Raw genomic sequence first — 16,849 nt, forward strand, 5'->3', positions numbered from 1 at the left:
AGGGTTCTTGAGGGTTGAGGCAGAACTTTCTCAATTGCGAGAAATAGCAAGTACAAATAACTTATGCGCAAACTCGAAACCTTTTGCAGCAATGTTTTCTGTACAAAAAAAAAGACCATTTGTAATATTGCAATTTACTCTAAAATTGAAACAACTAAGTAAAGCATCTATATATATCTTTCAATATAATTTGCATAGTTTCAATCTAATTAGTTCACTTCAAATTTCAATTTGGGAAAAAGGAAACGCTTTGCATACAAACCATTTATACAACTATGTGTACAACAAGGTGACTTCAACTTTCGATTCATATAAGCTAATAATCACACAAATTATGTGAGGCTTTTGGTCTTTTGGTGGTAAATCGTTGTATAAATAGGTTGCCTGTACACTGACACTGTTTCAAAATAGTAGGTTGTTTGTCAGAAGTTACAATCTCTTGGATACATAAAAATCTCAAAATAATCGCTAAACTACTGATCTGGCGGATCTTCGTTTAATTGGCAACAGAAATATGGATGCTGCAATCTGCAATGACATAATTGAAATTGTTCAAAGGTACCAACAAAGTTCAATAGTCCTCGACTGTTATTATCTCAACTCCGGATACCTTATTACAAGTCAATGGAGACACGCAGACCGTCGTGAGCCAGTTGTACCGGTATTCCTTCACTGTAGTCAAACAAAGCTTGCACATGAGAAAAGGCCTTTAGGCTTAGAGAAAGAGAAGGAAGAATATAACTGTTAGAAGCTACACACGGACATACCTGATAGACCATTCTGCCAACATCTGGTTTTCTCTCTGATGCTCAAAGAAATGCCTCATTCCAATCAACAGAGCTCTTTTAGGACGAATCCTCTTGATAGCATCGAGAGACTGCAAAAATGAAACATTTTGGTTTCATGCTGAGGAACATACTATTATCCCCCACAGGAAACACTTGACAGTCTATTAAGAAAATCTGATTTAGAAACTTCAAGACAAATATTATGAAGTACTTGAAAGATAACCTCACTCAGAGTTAAATGGGTGCTGAAAGCATCTCCCTGTTCAGAACATGAAGTCCGTGTCAGACTATCAACATATTTGACAGCATTTGCAATTCAATTGTATCAAATAATCAGCAAATTTGTATTCTCTGATGCCAGGTAATGTAGGACAGGCTTACCACTCCATGCAAAGCGTTTGCTTCTAGTATAAGAAGGTCAAGTTGTCCAGCACCAGACTTTGAAATAGCTAGAGGCAAAAACTCAGCATCAGCGATTCAGCATTGTATTCCGCTCCGTGACATGGAGCAGTAAAATATACAGGAATCAGGAGAATCCAACTACAAAAGACTAGATTTTCCGCCATGTGAAATTGTGAGTTGCACCCTTAGTTAACAATATTTGATTACTAACATGTACTAAGACACTGGTATCTCATCTCTGAGAAATATACTGAAAAGTGTTGCCGTTGGATTTGATCAGACACTGAAGTTGGTGTGTATATTATTATGATTTTCGACCTGCTACATTATCAACCACGTCCATAAATACCATCGAGAATTGTGGATGCAATTGAACCGATTAGTATCGTCTTTCTGCTTATAAAATGACCCTTTTACCAAATGTCAGTGAAAATGACAATATTGATTAAAAACACTCCTATCTATGATCCATAAGAACAAGCATTCTAATTATCTGAACAAAGATTTATGAACAAAGAAGGTTTTTTACCATGCTCAGTTTTAGGTAGAAATCTTGAGACATCAGATAAATATGCAACTCTGGCTCTCCTCCCGAACAAAAATCCTAAACAAATATACCCCTCTCCATGCATTACCTGAACAGAGAAGAGCAAGCTAAGTAACTACTCCAGGAGGCAAACATGTAGCAAGATTGAAGCACAGCTTAACAGCGCTGAAAGTTACCGGCAATGGCACAAACTCTAGCCCTGATGCTACAAATGGTTTGTCGACATCCTCCTCAATTATCTTCCAGTCGATCTTCGCGGCTTGGGCATCTTCGTCACCATCCTCTGGCTTCTGCTCCACCAAGTAGGGGAATCTTCTCGCGACACTGTAAAATAGGCGGCCGGTATTATTACAGGATATGTTATGTTGGTGACTGATCCGGTATTATTCAGTGCACTGGGAAAACATAAGATGAATGAGAATGGACCTGTCCATTGTGAATTGTGTTAGAAAAATAGGAATTTGCTCAGATTTGTTTCTGTCATTTCTTGGCTGCACCACCCAGACTTCGTCAAGGCCCAAGACAGCATCCGCGTGCTCATGAGTGAGAATGATCTGCACTGCACAGAACCCTCTTAGTCCTGCTGCCAAGACTACAACTGAGAAGAGTGGGCAGCAGTTGTTTTTCAGAAAAGAATGCAACTGTCAAAGATCTAACCGAATCAACTGAAGGAACTTTGTGATGGACAAACCACCGGAGGACTTGCTCTCTGAAGGTCTTGCCGATATCGATCAGAATGTACATGTGGGTTCCATCGTCATGGCAGTAGTACTCTATCAGGAGGGAAGTGTTCAGCCTGAAGGAGCAAACAGACATCAGTTGCAAGGCCTTATCTGGTAGGAACTCACACTGGACTGACTATTTATACTCTGTAAAAAGGAGACCAGTTGCCAAATGGACTAATTCCATGTCGATTGAAGCAAGGATTCGTTGCCTGTATTATGATGCATCCGTACTGCTCGCACCTGTAGTTGGGGTTCTGGTCGGGTGGGAGCGAGAGGCCCATGGAGCAGACGTGGCATGGCGGCGCGCCCGGCCTGATGAGGCACCGTGTGTCGGGCAGCGCGCCGGAGCAGCCCGTGCCCAGGAAGATCAGCGAGGACGAGGGCGGCGGCGGCGACACCGAAGCCGCGGTGCCCCCAGCTGGCGGCGTCGCCGGATCGGGCTGCATCGATCCCTGAACTCTCGTCTCGCAGGGAAAGATGTTTCGGTTGGTGCGGATCTTGGCCTGATTTCTGCTCTCGTTCTCCTCAGGTCCTCCTTGTTCGGGTCGTTTTTATTGCTGGCGCCGGCCGGCGGCGGGAAAGCTTTTGTTTTCCTTGCATTTGTTATTGACCTGGGCAAGTCTTGAGTCTTGATGACTTTTTAACCAGCCTTCCCTTTTTTTTTTCTGGCGACGAAACCAGCCTTCTCTTTTCTCAGAGATTTTAATACACCTGGTGAGACCATCGTGCGTTGCTAATGCGATACAAGTCTTTGTTGGTTAAAAAAAAGGAATGAAGAATGAAATCAGGTGGAGAGCCCAGCACACCAAGCAACCCCGTCACTGGACTGTGGACTCGGTCTCTGTCGCTGTCTGCAGGGCCGGCCCGTACGCGCGTCTCAGCGTATGCTTGGTTACTGAAAATGATTAGATGATGGAATCACTGAAATCTGGACGTGCAGTAGCAGAAATTAAGGTGAACTAATAATGACGGGAAAAAAAGGAAAAAGAAAAGAAAAATGTTGACAGCTGTGGGATTTGAACCCACGCCCTTTCGGACCAGAGCCTAAATCTGGCGCCTTAGACCACTCGGCCAAACTGTCGTTTTTGTGTGTTTTCTTAATTGATCTTATAAGTAAGGAATTCCTATGTCCACGGTGCTGACATCCGGTCACGATGAGACCCATCAACGAGGGACATGGTTCGATGCGATCATTCAACCGGCCGTTCCAATAATGTCCTAGGCCATGTCTTCTAGGCCAACATGATTAAGAACCAATCACATCAGAAAGAAAAACCTGTTTGATTTGGTGGCTGGATCAGGATTTGCACGATAATCACACACACTGCAGAGTGCAAACCACCGTTTCGCAACCTGCCCTGCCGTATGCATCAGAGCGCGCGGTGTCGTGTTGGGCGACAGGGCGAGCGCCGAGAGGGGGGACACACATCTGCAGCCTGACGCTGATGGCTCTGGGACCTGCGCCTCCCTGGAGCACGTCGTCATCCGCACGACCGCGACAGGCAAATGATGGAGATTAAGAATTGACTAATTAGCAGCAGGAGATGTTGCGGTCGCGCTTAGATTAATTAGCCTATAGTAGGTGCAGTTGTTTGGCCTCAACTCCCTGCAGGCAATGATTGAGAATTCGAGGCACTGTCTTCGCCGTTCAGACCTGAGTTTTTCAACTCGCAAAGTGTGGGGTAAGAACGTCGTAGATAGGCGAACCATGCTTGAGCTGACGAGGCGTGTCTTCCCACCATGCAATTTCTCTCGCAGTCGCAGGGATCCAACCGTAAAAGAAAAGTTCACGTTTTCACAGTTTCACCTCGCCGCCGCGACAAATCGCAGGTGGGGCTGTCAGAGTGGAGGAGCGATCTCGCTCGTGGCGCGGGGCCCCCCGAACCTCGTCGCCGGCGGCCTACACTACACGTGCGCATGCTCGGTCAGCTCAGAGCTCAGTGGCTGTGGCTCACTAGCGCAGTGGCACACGCCCCACGCCCCGGGGTGGCATGGCAGGGGACCGCCCGCCTCTCGAGCCGTGAGGGTGGCACCAGCGACAGCGATCGGGCGGCGGCCGGCGCCTTTGTCCGGGCGCGGCCACCGCTCGCTAGCATCCCTAGAGACGGGACACCACGCACGCGGGTGAGGTCCCCCGGCGAAGAGGCGAGCCAGGCAGCAGGAACCGCAGCGCCCACCGCCCACGTCGCCTCCCGACGGCGGGGGACCCCCGCGAACAGCGGCGCGTGACGTCGCTGGGTGCGCCGGGGGGACAGGTGAACAGGGCTTGGGAGGAAGGGACGAGATCCCGCCGCGTGTTTCTATCCGCGGGGGCGGAGCTAGTGTTGCGTCCACCCGGGCCCTGTTGCTTGCTCCACCGTTTGCTTGCTTGCTCTGGTTCCGTGCCATGGATTCGAGGAAGGATTAAAGGAGTAGGGCCGCTAACTTCTACCGGTATACATGCTCCCGCGTATAGCAGCACTATGCTATTTTAATTATTTTAATTGTAAATTGTTTTGGCAAATCTAGATACATGCTAGTGAAAATTCGAGCCATTAGTTAGATTATTTCCCGATGAAACCATCTTTATATATCCTTTAGGTATCTATTTGTGGCTATTACTTATAATTTTTATTCACTTATCTATCTTGAAAATCAATATAGGTCCATGTGCAATTTTTATATTTTTTTCTTAACCATGGTATGGACGATGACGCTCATAAACATGAATGGGCACACGTGTCCATTAATGCAGGCGCGCACATGCACATATAATTGTTGCCTTGAGATAATAGATATATAGATCTTTGATTCAGTCAAAATTAAACCTCATCTCATTTTATTACCTACGTCCCTCTTATTCCCACTACTCGATCTTTTTAACCCACTAAATCAATGATCTTTTCCAGCCTGATCACCACCAGACCTTATATCTCACATGTGACACGGGCTGAAACACATGTGAATATGTGAAGGACTAAAATGAGGTAGGCAAAAAGTCTTTTCGTGATTGGATGTGTGTGCGTGTCAAGGTCCACTGGGCAGTGTATGTTCGTGTGTTGTTATAAGCTGAGCATTTATTGAGTGAATGGCTATGCTAATTGAGAAACGGAAGGGGAAGGAGAATCCTTCTCTTCTGAGTTATCTGCCTCATTCTATCACGTGTTTGTGCTCATATCAACGGTTGCCGCTGTTGGCCAAAGGTGTGACATGCCACTAGCATTGCAAAATAATCCAAGGCTCTTTTCATCTAACTTATTCATGTTTGTGAAGGCTATTTTTTACAACATTCTATGGTTTCCACTCCTCCACCTATTCCTCTTTGACACTTCTCCAACCCCAGGCACCATGTCGTGCGTGACACAAGCTGAAGTAGATGTGAAGGCGCAAAATGAAGCAGGCGTTGATGACGTAGGTGGAAAGTTTTTTATGCATCGTGTTTCTTCGTGATTTGAGTTGTTTGCATGTCAAGGCTCATCGAGCAGCATCTGGCACTTGTGTTGTTATAAGGAGAACATTTATTGAGTGAAGAGTTGTGCCAAAAATCAATCGAGAAACGGAAATGGGGAAAGGGATCCCAACAAGAAATTTTAGCATATGTGAGTGGTGTCGGACGCTATAGGGGTTTGTGTATTCACATCAGGAGAAGAAAGAGGCTCCCTTGCTGTATCACGCTATCTCCCTTATTGTATCACACGTTCGTGCTCACATCAACAGCTAATAACACCTACAGATAGAGGTGTGACACGCTACTAGCATTTTGAAATAATTCAAAACTCTTTTTTTTGCAATATTTGTTTGCATCTAGAATTGAAAGTAGTGGTTATCGTACATAAGTCTTAGGCGGAAAGTTTTTTATGCACAGTGTCTCATTGTGATTGGAGTCGTGTGCGTGCCAAGACCCACCTGGCAGTATCTGACTCGTGTGCGGCTATGAGTCGAGCATTTATTGAGTGAAGAACTATGCTAAAATGTAATTGAGAAACAGAAAAGGAGAAAGATGATCCTTCTCTTCTAAGTTGTCTTCCTTGTGTATCGCGTATTCATGCTTGCATCAACAGCTATCGCCAGTGGATACTGGATAGAGGTGTGACACACCACTAGAATTTTGAAGTAATTCAAGACTCTTTTTATCTAATATTTTTCTGCACTTAGAATTGAAAGTAGAGGTTAACATCTATAGACCTTATTCATCTATGTAAAGCCTAATTTTTATAGCATTCTACAGCTTCAACTCTTCCACTTATTCATCTAAACTGATAGCTTTTCTACTTGATGACCACCAGACAACATGTGAAGGTGTGAAATGAAATAGGTATCGACGATGTAGGTAGAAAGTTTTTTTATGCGTCGTGTCTCTTCGTGATTGGAGTTATGTGCGTGTCAAGGCTAACTGGACAACGTATGGCTCGCATGTTGTTATAAGCCGAGTATTTATTGAGTGAAGAGCTATGCTAAAAATTAATTGAGAAATGGAAGGGAAAAAGATCCTTCTCTCCTAAGTTACCTCCCTCGTTGTATCACGTGTTCACGCTCACATCAGCGGCTATTATTTGTGGCAAGAAGTGTGGCATATACCGCAGTCATTTTAAAATAATCTAAGATTATTTTTATCTAGTAATCCAAACCTCCATCAAAAAGAAAAGAAATTCATCCAAAACGCCACAAACTTGTAGTTCCAGATAAGATTATCTTTCCCTTACCCATAATCTTTACTTCCAACCATGCGACCACTCACGATTCACACTCCCAAAATCCACCAAACATTGTGGTTCCATGGTCAGTTTCTCTCCCTGTTATGCACAAACCCCACCAACTTGCCGAATTTCGGATCTGGCCTTGCGCGGAAGCAGAATCCTGATCCAAAATCTAAACAATGTGCAAACACTCCGAGTCCCTGACAGATCCAACCGCCTGCTCCCAATCTCCCCCGACGTCCGCAGCAGCCACGGCCCCGCCGAGCCGAGGAACCCACCGAACCGAGCCTCGAGCGTGCCTGCGGGCCCGCATCTCTCCCCTCGCCCCGGTGGGTGGCGCCGCGCCCGCGCGCCCATAAAAACCAAACCCCACGACGCCTCGCCCTCTCCTTCGATCCCCCCACCAAGTCGCCCGCCGCTGGGGGAGCCGATACGGGACTAGGCCAGCCGATTCAACCCCGCATCCGCATGCGCCCGCGGCCGCAGCGCGTCGCCACCTGAGCTGCGGACACCCCCCGGGGCCGGAACCCGGAGCGCGCGATGGACGAGCACCGGACGCGCCGGTCGCCGGCGGGCGAGCGCTTCATGGGGATGTTCTCGTCGCCGTCGACGCCCTCGTCGTCCCCGACGGAGCCCTCGTTCGTCGCCGGGGACGAGCTCCACGAGGACGACTTCCTCTTCTCGTCGCCGGACGCCGCCGCGCCTGCGCCGGCGCCCGGGAGCCCCGGTCGGGGCGCGCCGCAGCAGGGGCACCTCGGCCTCCTCGCCGCGCTGGCGATGCACGAGGGGGACAGGCGCCTCCTGGTCCGCGGCGCCGCCGGAGGGGGAGCGACGGCCGCCGCGGCCGCGGTCAGCGCGGGGACGCTGCTCCGGCGCAAGGCGACTATCGCGGCGGCCGCCGCCTCGGTCTCGGCCTCGGCGGCGGCGACCGGGAGCGGGAGCGCTCTGTCGCCCGCCCAGTCCCCGAACTCCGCCGCGCGGGCCATCCCGGCGACCGCGAGGCCGAAGAACGTCACGCCAGCCCCGCCGTACCACCAGTCGGCGCCCGTGAGGGTGCCCGTCCGGCCGCCCCGGAAGCCGGACATTGGCCAGTGGGATGAATTCGTCGACGACGACGACGACTTCCGGCGCCGCGACGCCGCCATGCTGCCCCCGCACGAGATGGTCGCCCGCGCGTCCGCTGGTGGGGCCGGGCCGGCCGCGCCGTTCTCCATGCTCGAGGGCGCCGGGCGCACGCTCAAGGGCCGAGACCTGCGGCGGGTGCGCGACGCCGTGCTTAGGCAAACCGGATTCCTCGACTGAGTCCGGCAAGGTGATGTGGCTCTGGCCTTTTGTTCAGCACCGTGTGCTCAGAGTCGTAGATTTGTAGGGTATAATTGTAGAGGGTTCTTGCTGTAGATCGAGAAACAAAGCGGGGAGGTAAGGTAAAAAGGTTGAGCTTTTGATACAACTGCTTGCAATTTTGGTGTTCTTGGATGTGTGCATGTCATATTACTGTAAGCTTCAGCAGTAGTAAGAACTGGTCGTATGTCTGGGTCTCCGTGAGCTCTGTGTAATTCAGGAGGAAAGAGATTTTTTTTTCTTTGTCAAGGTTGTGTTTAGGTGTATCTATCAACTATCGTCATGATTGTCAGAGACCTATGGTTTTTCGTTCTTACTTCTTAGTGAAAAATTTGTCAGTTTTGTTTCTTACTCTCTTAATGTTACCAAGCTGCAATGCTGATGAAAGATGCATTCTTTCTGTGCCTTTTGCCTGATGTGCATTCTTGATTGAATCTACTTTTTTCAGAGAGCTACAGAATTATTGATCACCAATATGATATCACACATTAATGCTTTCAAATATATATATATATATAATAATATAAAAGATGTATGTGGGTTTGTTCATTGGCGCTTGAATTGGAAGATGTATAAGCACTCATTCAACAATGCATGCTCACGGTTTACTTCCTGGGAAGGATAGGTAGTTGGTACTTGAGCTCTCAATTCTCTAGGCATAAAAAGCTGTAGGATCTGATCTTGTTGCTTCAGTTTCTTCTACTTCTTGATGCTTCCGCTTGTAACAATTTTGGAAGATAACTAGTTTGGTGTTCACAATGAACTGTTTTTCATGTTTAGTTTTTATTAGTTTTGGCACTCTAATTGCAATAACTAACAAATGGAACAAGTACCAGCAGCATATTTGTTTCTTTTAGCGTATACTTCTGCCCTGCTGCAGGCACAGCACACAATGCTGAAAGAAGCTAGGTGTGCTATTGGTACTACTAGAAGAACACATAACCTTTCTTCAGTGCTTCATAACTTTCTGCCTGCACTTTAGCATTTGTATGTTCTAGTGATACATTTCAGTGCCTTTAGGTCTGTGGCTGCTGTAGATCCTCTGAAATAATACAGTATTATGAAAGTTGAAGCTTTTGGTGCCCTGAACTTTACACCACTGGACGCTAGTTAAGATGCGTCATTGTTCAAAAATCAAAACTTTTATGGTCTTCTGGAAGTTTGAAACAAGAATTTTGCAAACATGACGGCACGACGGCGATCATATCGACCACTGATACTTCACGTGATGTCTATCATGAACCGGCTGGCCTTTTGGGTTCTGTTGGGCAATCCTTATTTGTGCTGTTGGTGTTCATAAAACAAATCCACAATGGATATGGGAGCCAGCCCTGACGCTTTATGTCTTTATCAAACACGGTTTTCTGAGGCAATTTGGTTTGGCTTGGACTGTGAATCACTTTGAGTGCCCCTTTGCTGGGGGAAGTGGGTTTTTGTTGACTCTTTTACGCTGCATTTTGCTTTATTCCTTTGCGCCCCTCTTTCCCCTCGTCAATTTTCAGATTGTGGGAGCAGTGCTTTAGTCAATTGCTGGACCCATATTCAGCATGGCAAGGATCAATACATCGAACCATACTAATTGATGGATGAAATTGAATACTTTGCGGCATGGCGTTCTGTCTCTTCATCTGTGGGGCTGTGTTGAGCGTGGATTGCTGCCGGATTCGCCCATTCAGTGAGAACCAGGAGTAGTTGATTTCTCAGAAGCATTTTATATCGACCTGGACTGGAGTAAGGCAACTGCTGCGACTGTTTGTTGCTAAGATGCTTCCAGAGATACGCAAGTCCAGTCAGAGCCAAGAGGTGCGTGTATCTATTCCCTGTTGGTAGGGCAGGCTGGGCACTGGGCCAGCCACGCGCCAATGATGCCTTCTTTTAGTTCTTGCATCAACATGCAAGTCGCATCAGACGATCAGAGCGCAATGCACCAATCTTTTTCAGGAACAATTATTCCATTTTATCTCTTCAGGAAAAAAGATATTTTTTCATTTCCCCTTTTTTATTTTTCGGAAGAGATTTAAACATTTCGAAGTCAGAAGGAGTAGCATATAACGCTGCAGAATGTAATGATAAATAAAACAATCTGTTATGAGAATATATCCACACCATTTTTATGTAACTATCTAATCTAGCCTACATATCCTTTGATAATGTCTTAAACTCAACGCTGGTGTCTCATCTGGTATTTTTCCCGAATTGCTGTTGTAGTTGCAGGTATTCTGCAGCGCCTATGAACCACAAGGGAGGTGACGCACTCATCGCTAGCGGTCTAGCGGAGCTGAGTTTTCGTGAATCTCTTGTAGGCGTGCTGGTATAGATTCTAGTTCTAGCGTACGCTCTAGGGTGTGTAGGATGGGATGTCAGTGTATATGTTTGGTTGTACTACTGGTTATACAACAAATTGTACTCGCTCCATTCCAAATTGTAGGTCGTTTTAGTAAATTTAGATGCATAATATTTGCTATGGATCTAAACATAATATATATATCTATGCATCTAGATTTATTAAAATAACCTATATTTGGAACGAAGGGAGTACTCAAAGTCTGACGTATGGAAAATACACCCACACAGAAAACTGGTAGAGCAACGACTTGTTCATTTACCATGCCGCTCCCTGAAACTCTGAAACACTTCCTTTCGATATGACCTCATTCCACTTCCGAAACGGCTTTTCAGCCTTTTCAGATTTCCGTACCCTCCTCAATCTGGATTTTGGGCTTTACTCCGAGACCACTAGACAGCCCAACCAGCAAAAAGAAGAGCAAAGCCCAAAAGCCCACCCCGCAAATTCACATCGGCGGCGGCGCCTCGCCGTCTCCTCCGCTCTCCCCGGCGGTTCCCTCCCGCCGGGCAGGCAGCAGAGCCAGATGCAACCAAAGCAAAAGAGACTCAGCCAAGCAAAAGGGGGGCTAAAAAAAAATGCAAAAGCAAACTTGCTGCGCAAGACTGGTTTGCTCTCCGCGACTCACATGGATGCTCCTCCTCGCTGATTCACTCGACTGGGCCTCCCGAGCCACCGACGAACCGACCGGCCCTGCGCACCCAGCGCCGGCCTCCCATTTCTGACCCCTGCGCCGCAGAGAGGGGCAACCCGATGCGACCGATACGGCTGCCGGAGCCGGAGCCGGAGCCTCCGGGCGGGGCCACGCCGGAGATCTTCGCCGCGGGAGGCGGCGCGGCGGTGGTGCGCCGCGCCGTCGTCATCGGCAACGGCTGCGCCGGCGCGGAAAGCCAGTGCTTCGGCCTCCTCCGCGTGCTGGGCCTCGTCGACCGCCTCACGCTCTATGTAAGCCCCCGACCTCCCTCAGTCCCTGCCAGCCGGTGGTGGTAGTGTGGTTGGATTGTTCACCGTGTTCATAGTTTTATTGCTCGTTGGATTGCTGCCATCAGTTCAGTTTTTTTAAAAAATAATCATCAGTTCAGTTTTCCTTCTACATATAATGAATGGCTGATTCGTACTGCCACTTCCCACTTATATTTTGGAGTGGCTGATTCGTACTGCCACTTATGTTTTGGACTTATATTTTAGATGCGACATTTGGGCTGATTGGTTGTGGCTAGAAAACGGGAGCATTCTGCATTTTTGCCCTTCATTTTTCCTTTTGAGAGAAAATGACATGATGTATCAAAAAAAAAAACCAAACAAACTGGTGGCCTCATATGTGTGGACCTGTGCGGTGTACCGTGTATCCAGTATCCACGGCCCATGTTTTAAGGAAAAATCGTACTTTTTCCTCCACATAAGCTGCAGCTCACGAGTTGAAGTATGGATTGACAGTGGGTGAGAAAAGTTCTCAATTCCATTCATTTATTCGGCACTGACTTATATTTATTAATCACCATAATATTAAATTGGGACTTTTTTCTTGCTATATGCTTGCTGAGGGGATTATATATCTGAATCGCTGCAATTGAGGGAATGGATCAGATGTAAACATCAGTCTTAAGATGACTCTAAAATGGATCATCAGTTGATTCTGGAAATTTCTGAATGTGGAACCAGTTAATTACTGGCCTATGCATTGCCTGTGTCTATCTCAACCTGCTTGTTTTCTCGAGTCTTGACACTTAGTCTGCCACAATGCAGGCTGAATTTTTGGGTTGACTATTTTGATGTATCTGGAAATATCTGTAGCCTGAAATGCTGTAACTAAATTGTTGTTTCTTTCCAGTGCCACTACAGCTTGTACAAGGAGATGTGCTGCTGTTGCTTGTCTGTGCAGGCTTTTTTTCTGTATAGGGGAGAAATTAAGTGATATCTCAAGTTACCTATTTCTCATCCTCCTTTTTTAACTTTCCCATGGCAAAAGTTTCAAATGGGAGTTATCATCTAGATTCAGATAACAATGCAGCGATCCTCCCAAAAGACCCATTTATTAGTTCTTTTATTTAAGCTAATGGTTGCCAATTACTTATTTTTTCTGAATCTGTCTGGTTTTACAGCGTGCCATCAGGCCAACAGGAGGAATCAACAAGTGGCTGCATTTTCTTCCGATCTCCTTCCACAAAACACTGGATCAATTTCTCAGGCGGGTATTTTCTGATACGAGATTTGCAACGTTGGTTCAAGGAAACAAGTTCGTGCAGTATCCTGTCCGTAACTGTCAATCATTTGGACTCTCTTCTGTACTGGAAGCAGATACTCAAAAGATGGTGACCATGGTCCGTGATACCTTTGAGAAGTAGGTCGTATACCTTTGCTTTTCTGTTTCAGCACTGTCCAAATAAGCATGATTTCTTCTTAATTCTGATTTTTTATCTTGAGGGTCTCCTATTTCAATTTATGAGTCAGTGTCCTCATGCTTCCATTTCTTCACACATGCTAAAGTTCGAAGTGATGATTTTTTTAAAAAAAATCACTAGTAAATTAGAGCATATAATTTATAGGTCTTCCTGTATAATAACTTAAGCACATCCCTCGAAATATGGCTGATGTTTTGTTGACTTCCAGGTAGAAGTAAAATGTAGTGTTCTCAATCTGAGTTTACATTATCCAATGAAGTTGCAAGCACGCGTCATGTTGATATAACTATCTTAACATGTCAGATATGTGTTGTCAACTTGTCGTTGCATTGCGATAAGATGCTTCCAGGAATAAAATTGGAAATAAGAGTAGTTCTTCGTGGATTTTGAAGGGCAACTTCTCAACTCTAACGCACATGACTTTTACTCTGCAAAATAATAACTAGCCTAGACATGTTTAAGACATTTTTTTTCATTCCCTTGCTTCATCAAATTTTGATTTATCTTCAGAGAAGGTCCTGCCCTGGTTGTTGCTTGTGGCCGAGATACCGTATCATATGCAAGTTCCATAAGATGTTTAGCTCCAGATAATGTGTTTGTCATTCAGGTAGAATACCACAATCAGTATACCTGTTTAATTCGTGTTACTCAGTTGGAGATTTTGGAGATATTTTTCTACTTCTTTAACCATTTTAGCGGATCTTATTGTAGCAAATGATATGTATTTATTCCGTTCCAGATGCAACATCCCAGGTTTCACCTTGATAGGTTTGATTTAGTCGTGGCGCCTCGTCATGACTACTATGCTTTAACTGCAAAGGGAAAACAGGAAGTTCCACGCCTTCTCCGGAGATGGATTACTCCACAAGAACCACCTGGTCCTAATGTGGTATGCTGTTCTTGTCTTTCTTATGTAAAGTGCCCTGTATGTTTTCATCGTGTACCTGCTGTTCTGTTCTTAACATGTGAAACTTGCAAAGCCAGGTCCTCACTGCTGGTGCACTTCACCAAGCAGATTCTGCTGCTTTACGTTGTGCTGCTGCAGATTGGCATACTGAACTCGCTCCTTTGCCGAAGCCATTGGTAGTAGTGAACATTGGTGGACCAACAAGTAAATACCTCCCACCATCTTGCCCTTCCTGTGCTCTGCCTATTTTCCAACATACCCACCTAAGTCATGTTCTTGTTTGACTTGATTGGCGAACCAAACAATCTTTAGTACCAATTTGTGGCACCGCAAATTATTAGGAACACGGAGCTCCTTTGTGCAGGAACACATGATTAAACTTTACCCCATGTTGAATCCATACTTCGTGTAGTGTTAACTTCGATAATATATTTCAATGCAAAGGTTACATCTTCAGATCTTGGTCATTTTCTAATATGAAATGAGAGTGCTAATCTTGTATGTTGGGAGGGTACCCTACTATGGTACTAACCCATGCCAGGTGATATGTTAGCACATTAATGACATCCATTCAATCCATGCAAAGCAATAGCTCAAGTGCATAGATGCTAGATCTCTGTTCCGGACAACTAATTGTATATACGTTGATATACTCCAGATCCATGTTCCCTTTCATGCACACCCTTGCCTTCCACATGTTCTTTTTGTTCCTTTAACTAAAGGAAAGCCAGAACATTTTGGAGTTCGAAACTGGGGAAACCAATAAAACAAAGGCTTTTGGACCTCATTTGTTTCAGTAGTTTTTCTATATTTTGCTCTACATGTTCAGCTGATTCTTTTCAACTTCATATGAATCTATGGGTATTTCTAATGCATAGTCTTTTCAATGATTAGGAAACTGTAAATATGATGTGGACCTTGCCAAGCAGCTGGTAAGCTCGCTACACAATGTTCTGAAGACCTGTGGAAGTGTCAGAATTTCATTTTCTAGGAGAACACCACAAAAGGTAGGGTTACTACAACCTTTGGCTGTTCAAATTTTTTTTAACGAAGTGTTTACAGTTGATTTCTGTAACTATTTTCTGCAGGTGTCTGATCTCATATTGAAAGAGTTCAGTACACATCCTAAGATTTATATTTGGGATGGTGAAGGTATATTCGCAAATGAGATTGGTAACATATCTTGATCCTTGGGCGATATATTTGTGCTGATCTGGTTTTGACAGTGCAGGTCCTAATCCGCATTTGGGCCATCTTGCATGGGCTGATGCTTTCATCATAACAGCAGACTCTATAAGCATGCTAAGTGAGGCATGCAGTACTGGGTGAGTTGTTATGCTATATTCTTACTCTGTACCAGACTTTGATGGGGATGCATCACTAAGCTGGGAGTATAACTTCTTACAGGAAGCCTGTCTACGTCATTGGAGCCGAGCACTGCAGGTGGAAGTTCGCAGATTTTCACAACCATCTTCGTGAGCGTAGGGTTGTCCGGCCTTTCACTGGACTGGAAGATGTAAGCTTTCTTAACGCTACCCTTTGTCAGTTGATTTCTCTTAAGTGCTTAGATATACATCCAGATATTTAATTCTATCATACAATCGCACCAAAGTGATTTCACCATCATCTCAGTTTTGGAACTCTTCGGCATTGAATTTCTAAACGTCACCATGTCCTGTTGTCCTCCGCTGCAGATGTCAGATAGCTGGAGCTATCCTCCCCTGAATGACGCTGCTGATGTGGCTGCAAGGGTTCGTGAAGCGCTTGCGCAACGTGGATGGAGGTTGGGTTAACAGTAACCAAAGTAGAGAATGAAAATAACTTCACTTCAGTTATCTTGGTTGCACAGAAATTTGGTATTTAGTCATGCCTTGCTTGCTAGGAAAACATAACTGATTGCGCGATTTGCATGAAGCACACCCAGTTCCGCATGAAGTTTTGAGCAACCATACATCCAAAGATGTGAAATCATGACATATCCATTCACTAGTGTATTGTTCTGCTGTAAAGACGCCGATTGAGCTGATAGTGCAGTTAAATACTCATCACTGGAAGAGTTGGCCAGGGCCTCATGGGACATCTGCCATCGTGGGCTGTGACTGTGCTGAGTTTATCCTCAGACGCCATTGCTCCGTTGAGCTGCGACGAATGTGTAAATCCTTTCGTGGCCTGACAAATTATGGAGGCCATGTTAGGAGGCAGCATAAACTAAGCCCTGCTTTGGCGAAGGGTAATAGATCTAAGCTTGGCTGGTGCTGCTGCTGCTGCTGCTCGTGTTTATCCTGGTGTGGCTGATACTTTGGAATAGCCTGCTTGTCTGGCCTTTTTCTGGTTGCTGAATGTAGCTGACCATCTGTCAGTAATATTGCTTTGCCCGTGTGCTGATCCGAATTCAGAATTGCTTTGGATATCCGGGTGTGTAACAAGTCAAGTCTCGGATCGGATGACTTTGTGCTGGGTCATTCCTTTCTTGCTCCGTGGCTGTGCAGAGGGCAAGACTGCATCGACTGGGTGCACAGCTTGCAGATTCCTTGGGAAACCGTGTGGCTGCATTTACCGTTCTGCCCAGGGAAAAGTTTCGCAAAGAGCCAAACTACGGGCCCAGGATATTGGGTCGCAAAGAGCCAAACTACACGCCCGGAATGATTGGATTTGGGTTTGTACGGTCGCTGCGATGAGAGAATGGGAGGGTTTGTTTGGTTTTAGCGCGTGGATGG

At 45.9% G+C, this 16,849-nt stretch overlaps 3 protein-coding genes and 1 non-coding gene across 4 annotated transcripts; 2 read left to right on the forward strand and 2 right to left on the reverse strand.

Annotated features, from left to right (window-relative positions):
* Positions 1–299: 299 nt before the first annotated feature.
* On the reverse strand, positions 300–3,045 carry LOC112901026 (putative hydrolase C777.06c). The gene is made up of 10 exons (XM_025969839.1): positions 2,703–3,045; positions 2,395–2,533; positions 2,164–2,291; positions 1,914–2,061; positions 1,720–1,825; positions 1,170–1,237; positions 1,012–1,047; positions 768–877; positions 611–672; positions 300–528 (listed from the first exon to the last, which is right to left on the reverse strand). The coding sequence occupies exons 1-9, from the start codon at positions 2,906–2,908 to the stop codon at positions 615–617; spliced, it is 999 nt and encodes a 332-aa protein (XP_025825624.1). The 5' UTR covers positions 2,909–3,045; the 3' UTR covers positions 300–528; positions 611–614.
* A 418-nt stretch (positions 3,046–3,463) lies between these two features.
* Positions 3,464–3,543, reverse strand: TRNAL-UAG. Its single transcript has one exon. It is a non-coding gene; the product is annotated as a tRNA-Leu (tRNA).
* A 3,813-nt stretch (positions 3,544–7,356) lies between these two features.
* LOC112900436 (predicted GPI-anchored protein 58) lies at positions 7,357–8,830 on the forward strand. Its single transcript, XM_025969297.1, has one exon. It carries the CDS (start codon positions 7,679–7,681, stop codon positions 8,438–8,440), a length of 762 nt encoding a protein of 253 aa, XP_025825082.1. The 5' UTR covers positions 7,357–7,678; the 3' UTR covers positions 8,441–8,830.
* A 2,590-nt stretch (positions 8,831–11,420) lies between these two features.
* LOC112900261 (mitochondrial fission protein ELM1-like) lies at positions 11,421–16,375 on the forward strand. The gene is made up of 10 exons (XM_025969055.1): positions 11,421–11,768; positions 12,926–13,164; positions 13,736–13,832; positions 13,965–14,114; positions 14,210–14,336; positions 15,027–15,139; positions 15,221–15,284; positions 15,364–15,457; positions 15,540–15,648; positions 15,827–16,375. The coding sequence occupies exons 1-10, from the start codon at positions 11,577–11,579 to the stop codon at positions 15,923–15,925; spliced, it is 1,284 nt and encodes a 427-aa protein (XP_025824840.1). The 5' UTR covers positions 11,421–11,576; the 3' UTR covers positions 15,926–16,375.
* Positions 16,376–16,849: the final 474 nt, after the last annotated feature.

The sequence above is a fragment of the Panicum hallii genome, chromosome 7 (genome assembly GCF_002211085.1).
Source record: "Panicum hallii strain FIL2 chromosome 7, PHallii_v3.1, whole genome shotgun sequence".
Classification (NCBI taxonomy): Eukaryota; Viridiplantae; Streptophyta; class Magnoliopsida; order Poales; family Poaceae; genus Panicum; species Panicum hallii.

Bases quoted from the DNA above. Each gene is read 5' to 3' on its own strand.
- LOC112901026 (XM_025969839.1), bottom strand. From the start codon at position 2,908: ATGCAGCCCGATCCGGCGACGCCGCCAGCTGGGGGCACCGCGGCTTCG. The intron at 2,534-2,702 runs GTGCGAGCAGTA...TTGCTCCTTCAG, and splicing joins GACCAGAACCCCAACTACAG to GCTGAACACTTCCCTCCTGA. The intron at 1,048-1,169 runs GTAAGCCTGTCC...TGTTCTGAACAG, and splicing joins CAAACGCTTTGCATGGAGTG to GGAGATGCTTTCAGCACCCA.
- LOC112900436 (XM_025969297.1), top strand. From the start codon at position 7,679: ATGGACGAGCACCGGACGCGCCGGTCGCCGGCGGGCGAGCGCTTCATG.
- LOC112900261 (XM_025969055.1), top strand. From the start codon at position 11,577: ATGCGACCGATACGGCTGCCGGAGCCGGAGCCGGAGCCTCCGGGCGGG. The intron at 15,140-15,220 runs GTAGGGTTACTA...TATTTTCTGCAG, and splicing joins CTAGGAGAACACCACAAAAG to GTGTCTGATCTCATATTGAA. The intron at 15,458-15,539 runs GTGAGTTGTTAT...AACTTCTTACAG, and splicing joins AGTGAGGCATGCAGTACTGG to GAAGCCTGTCTACGTCATTG.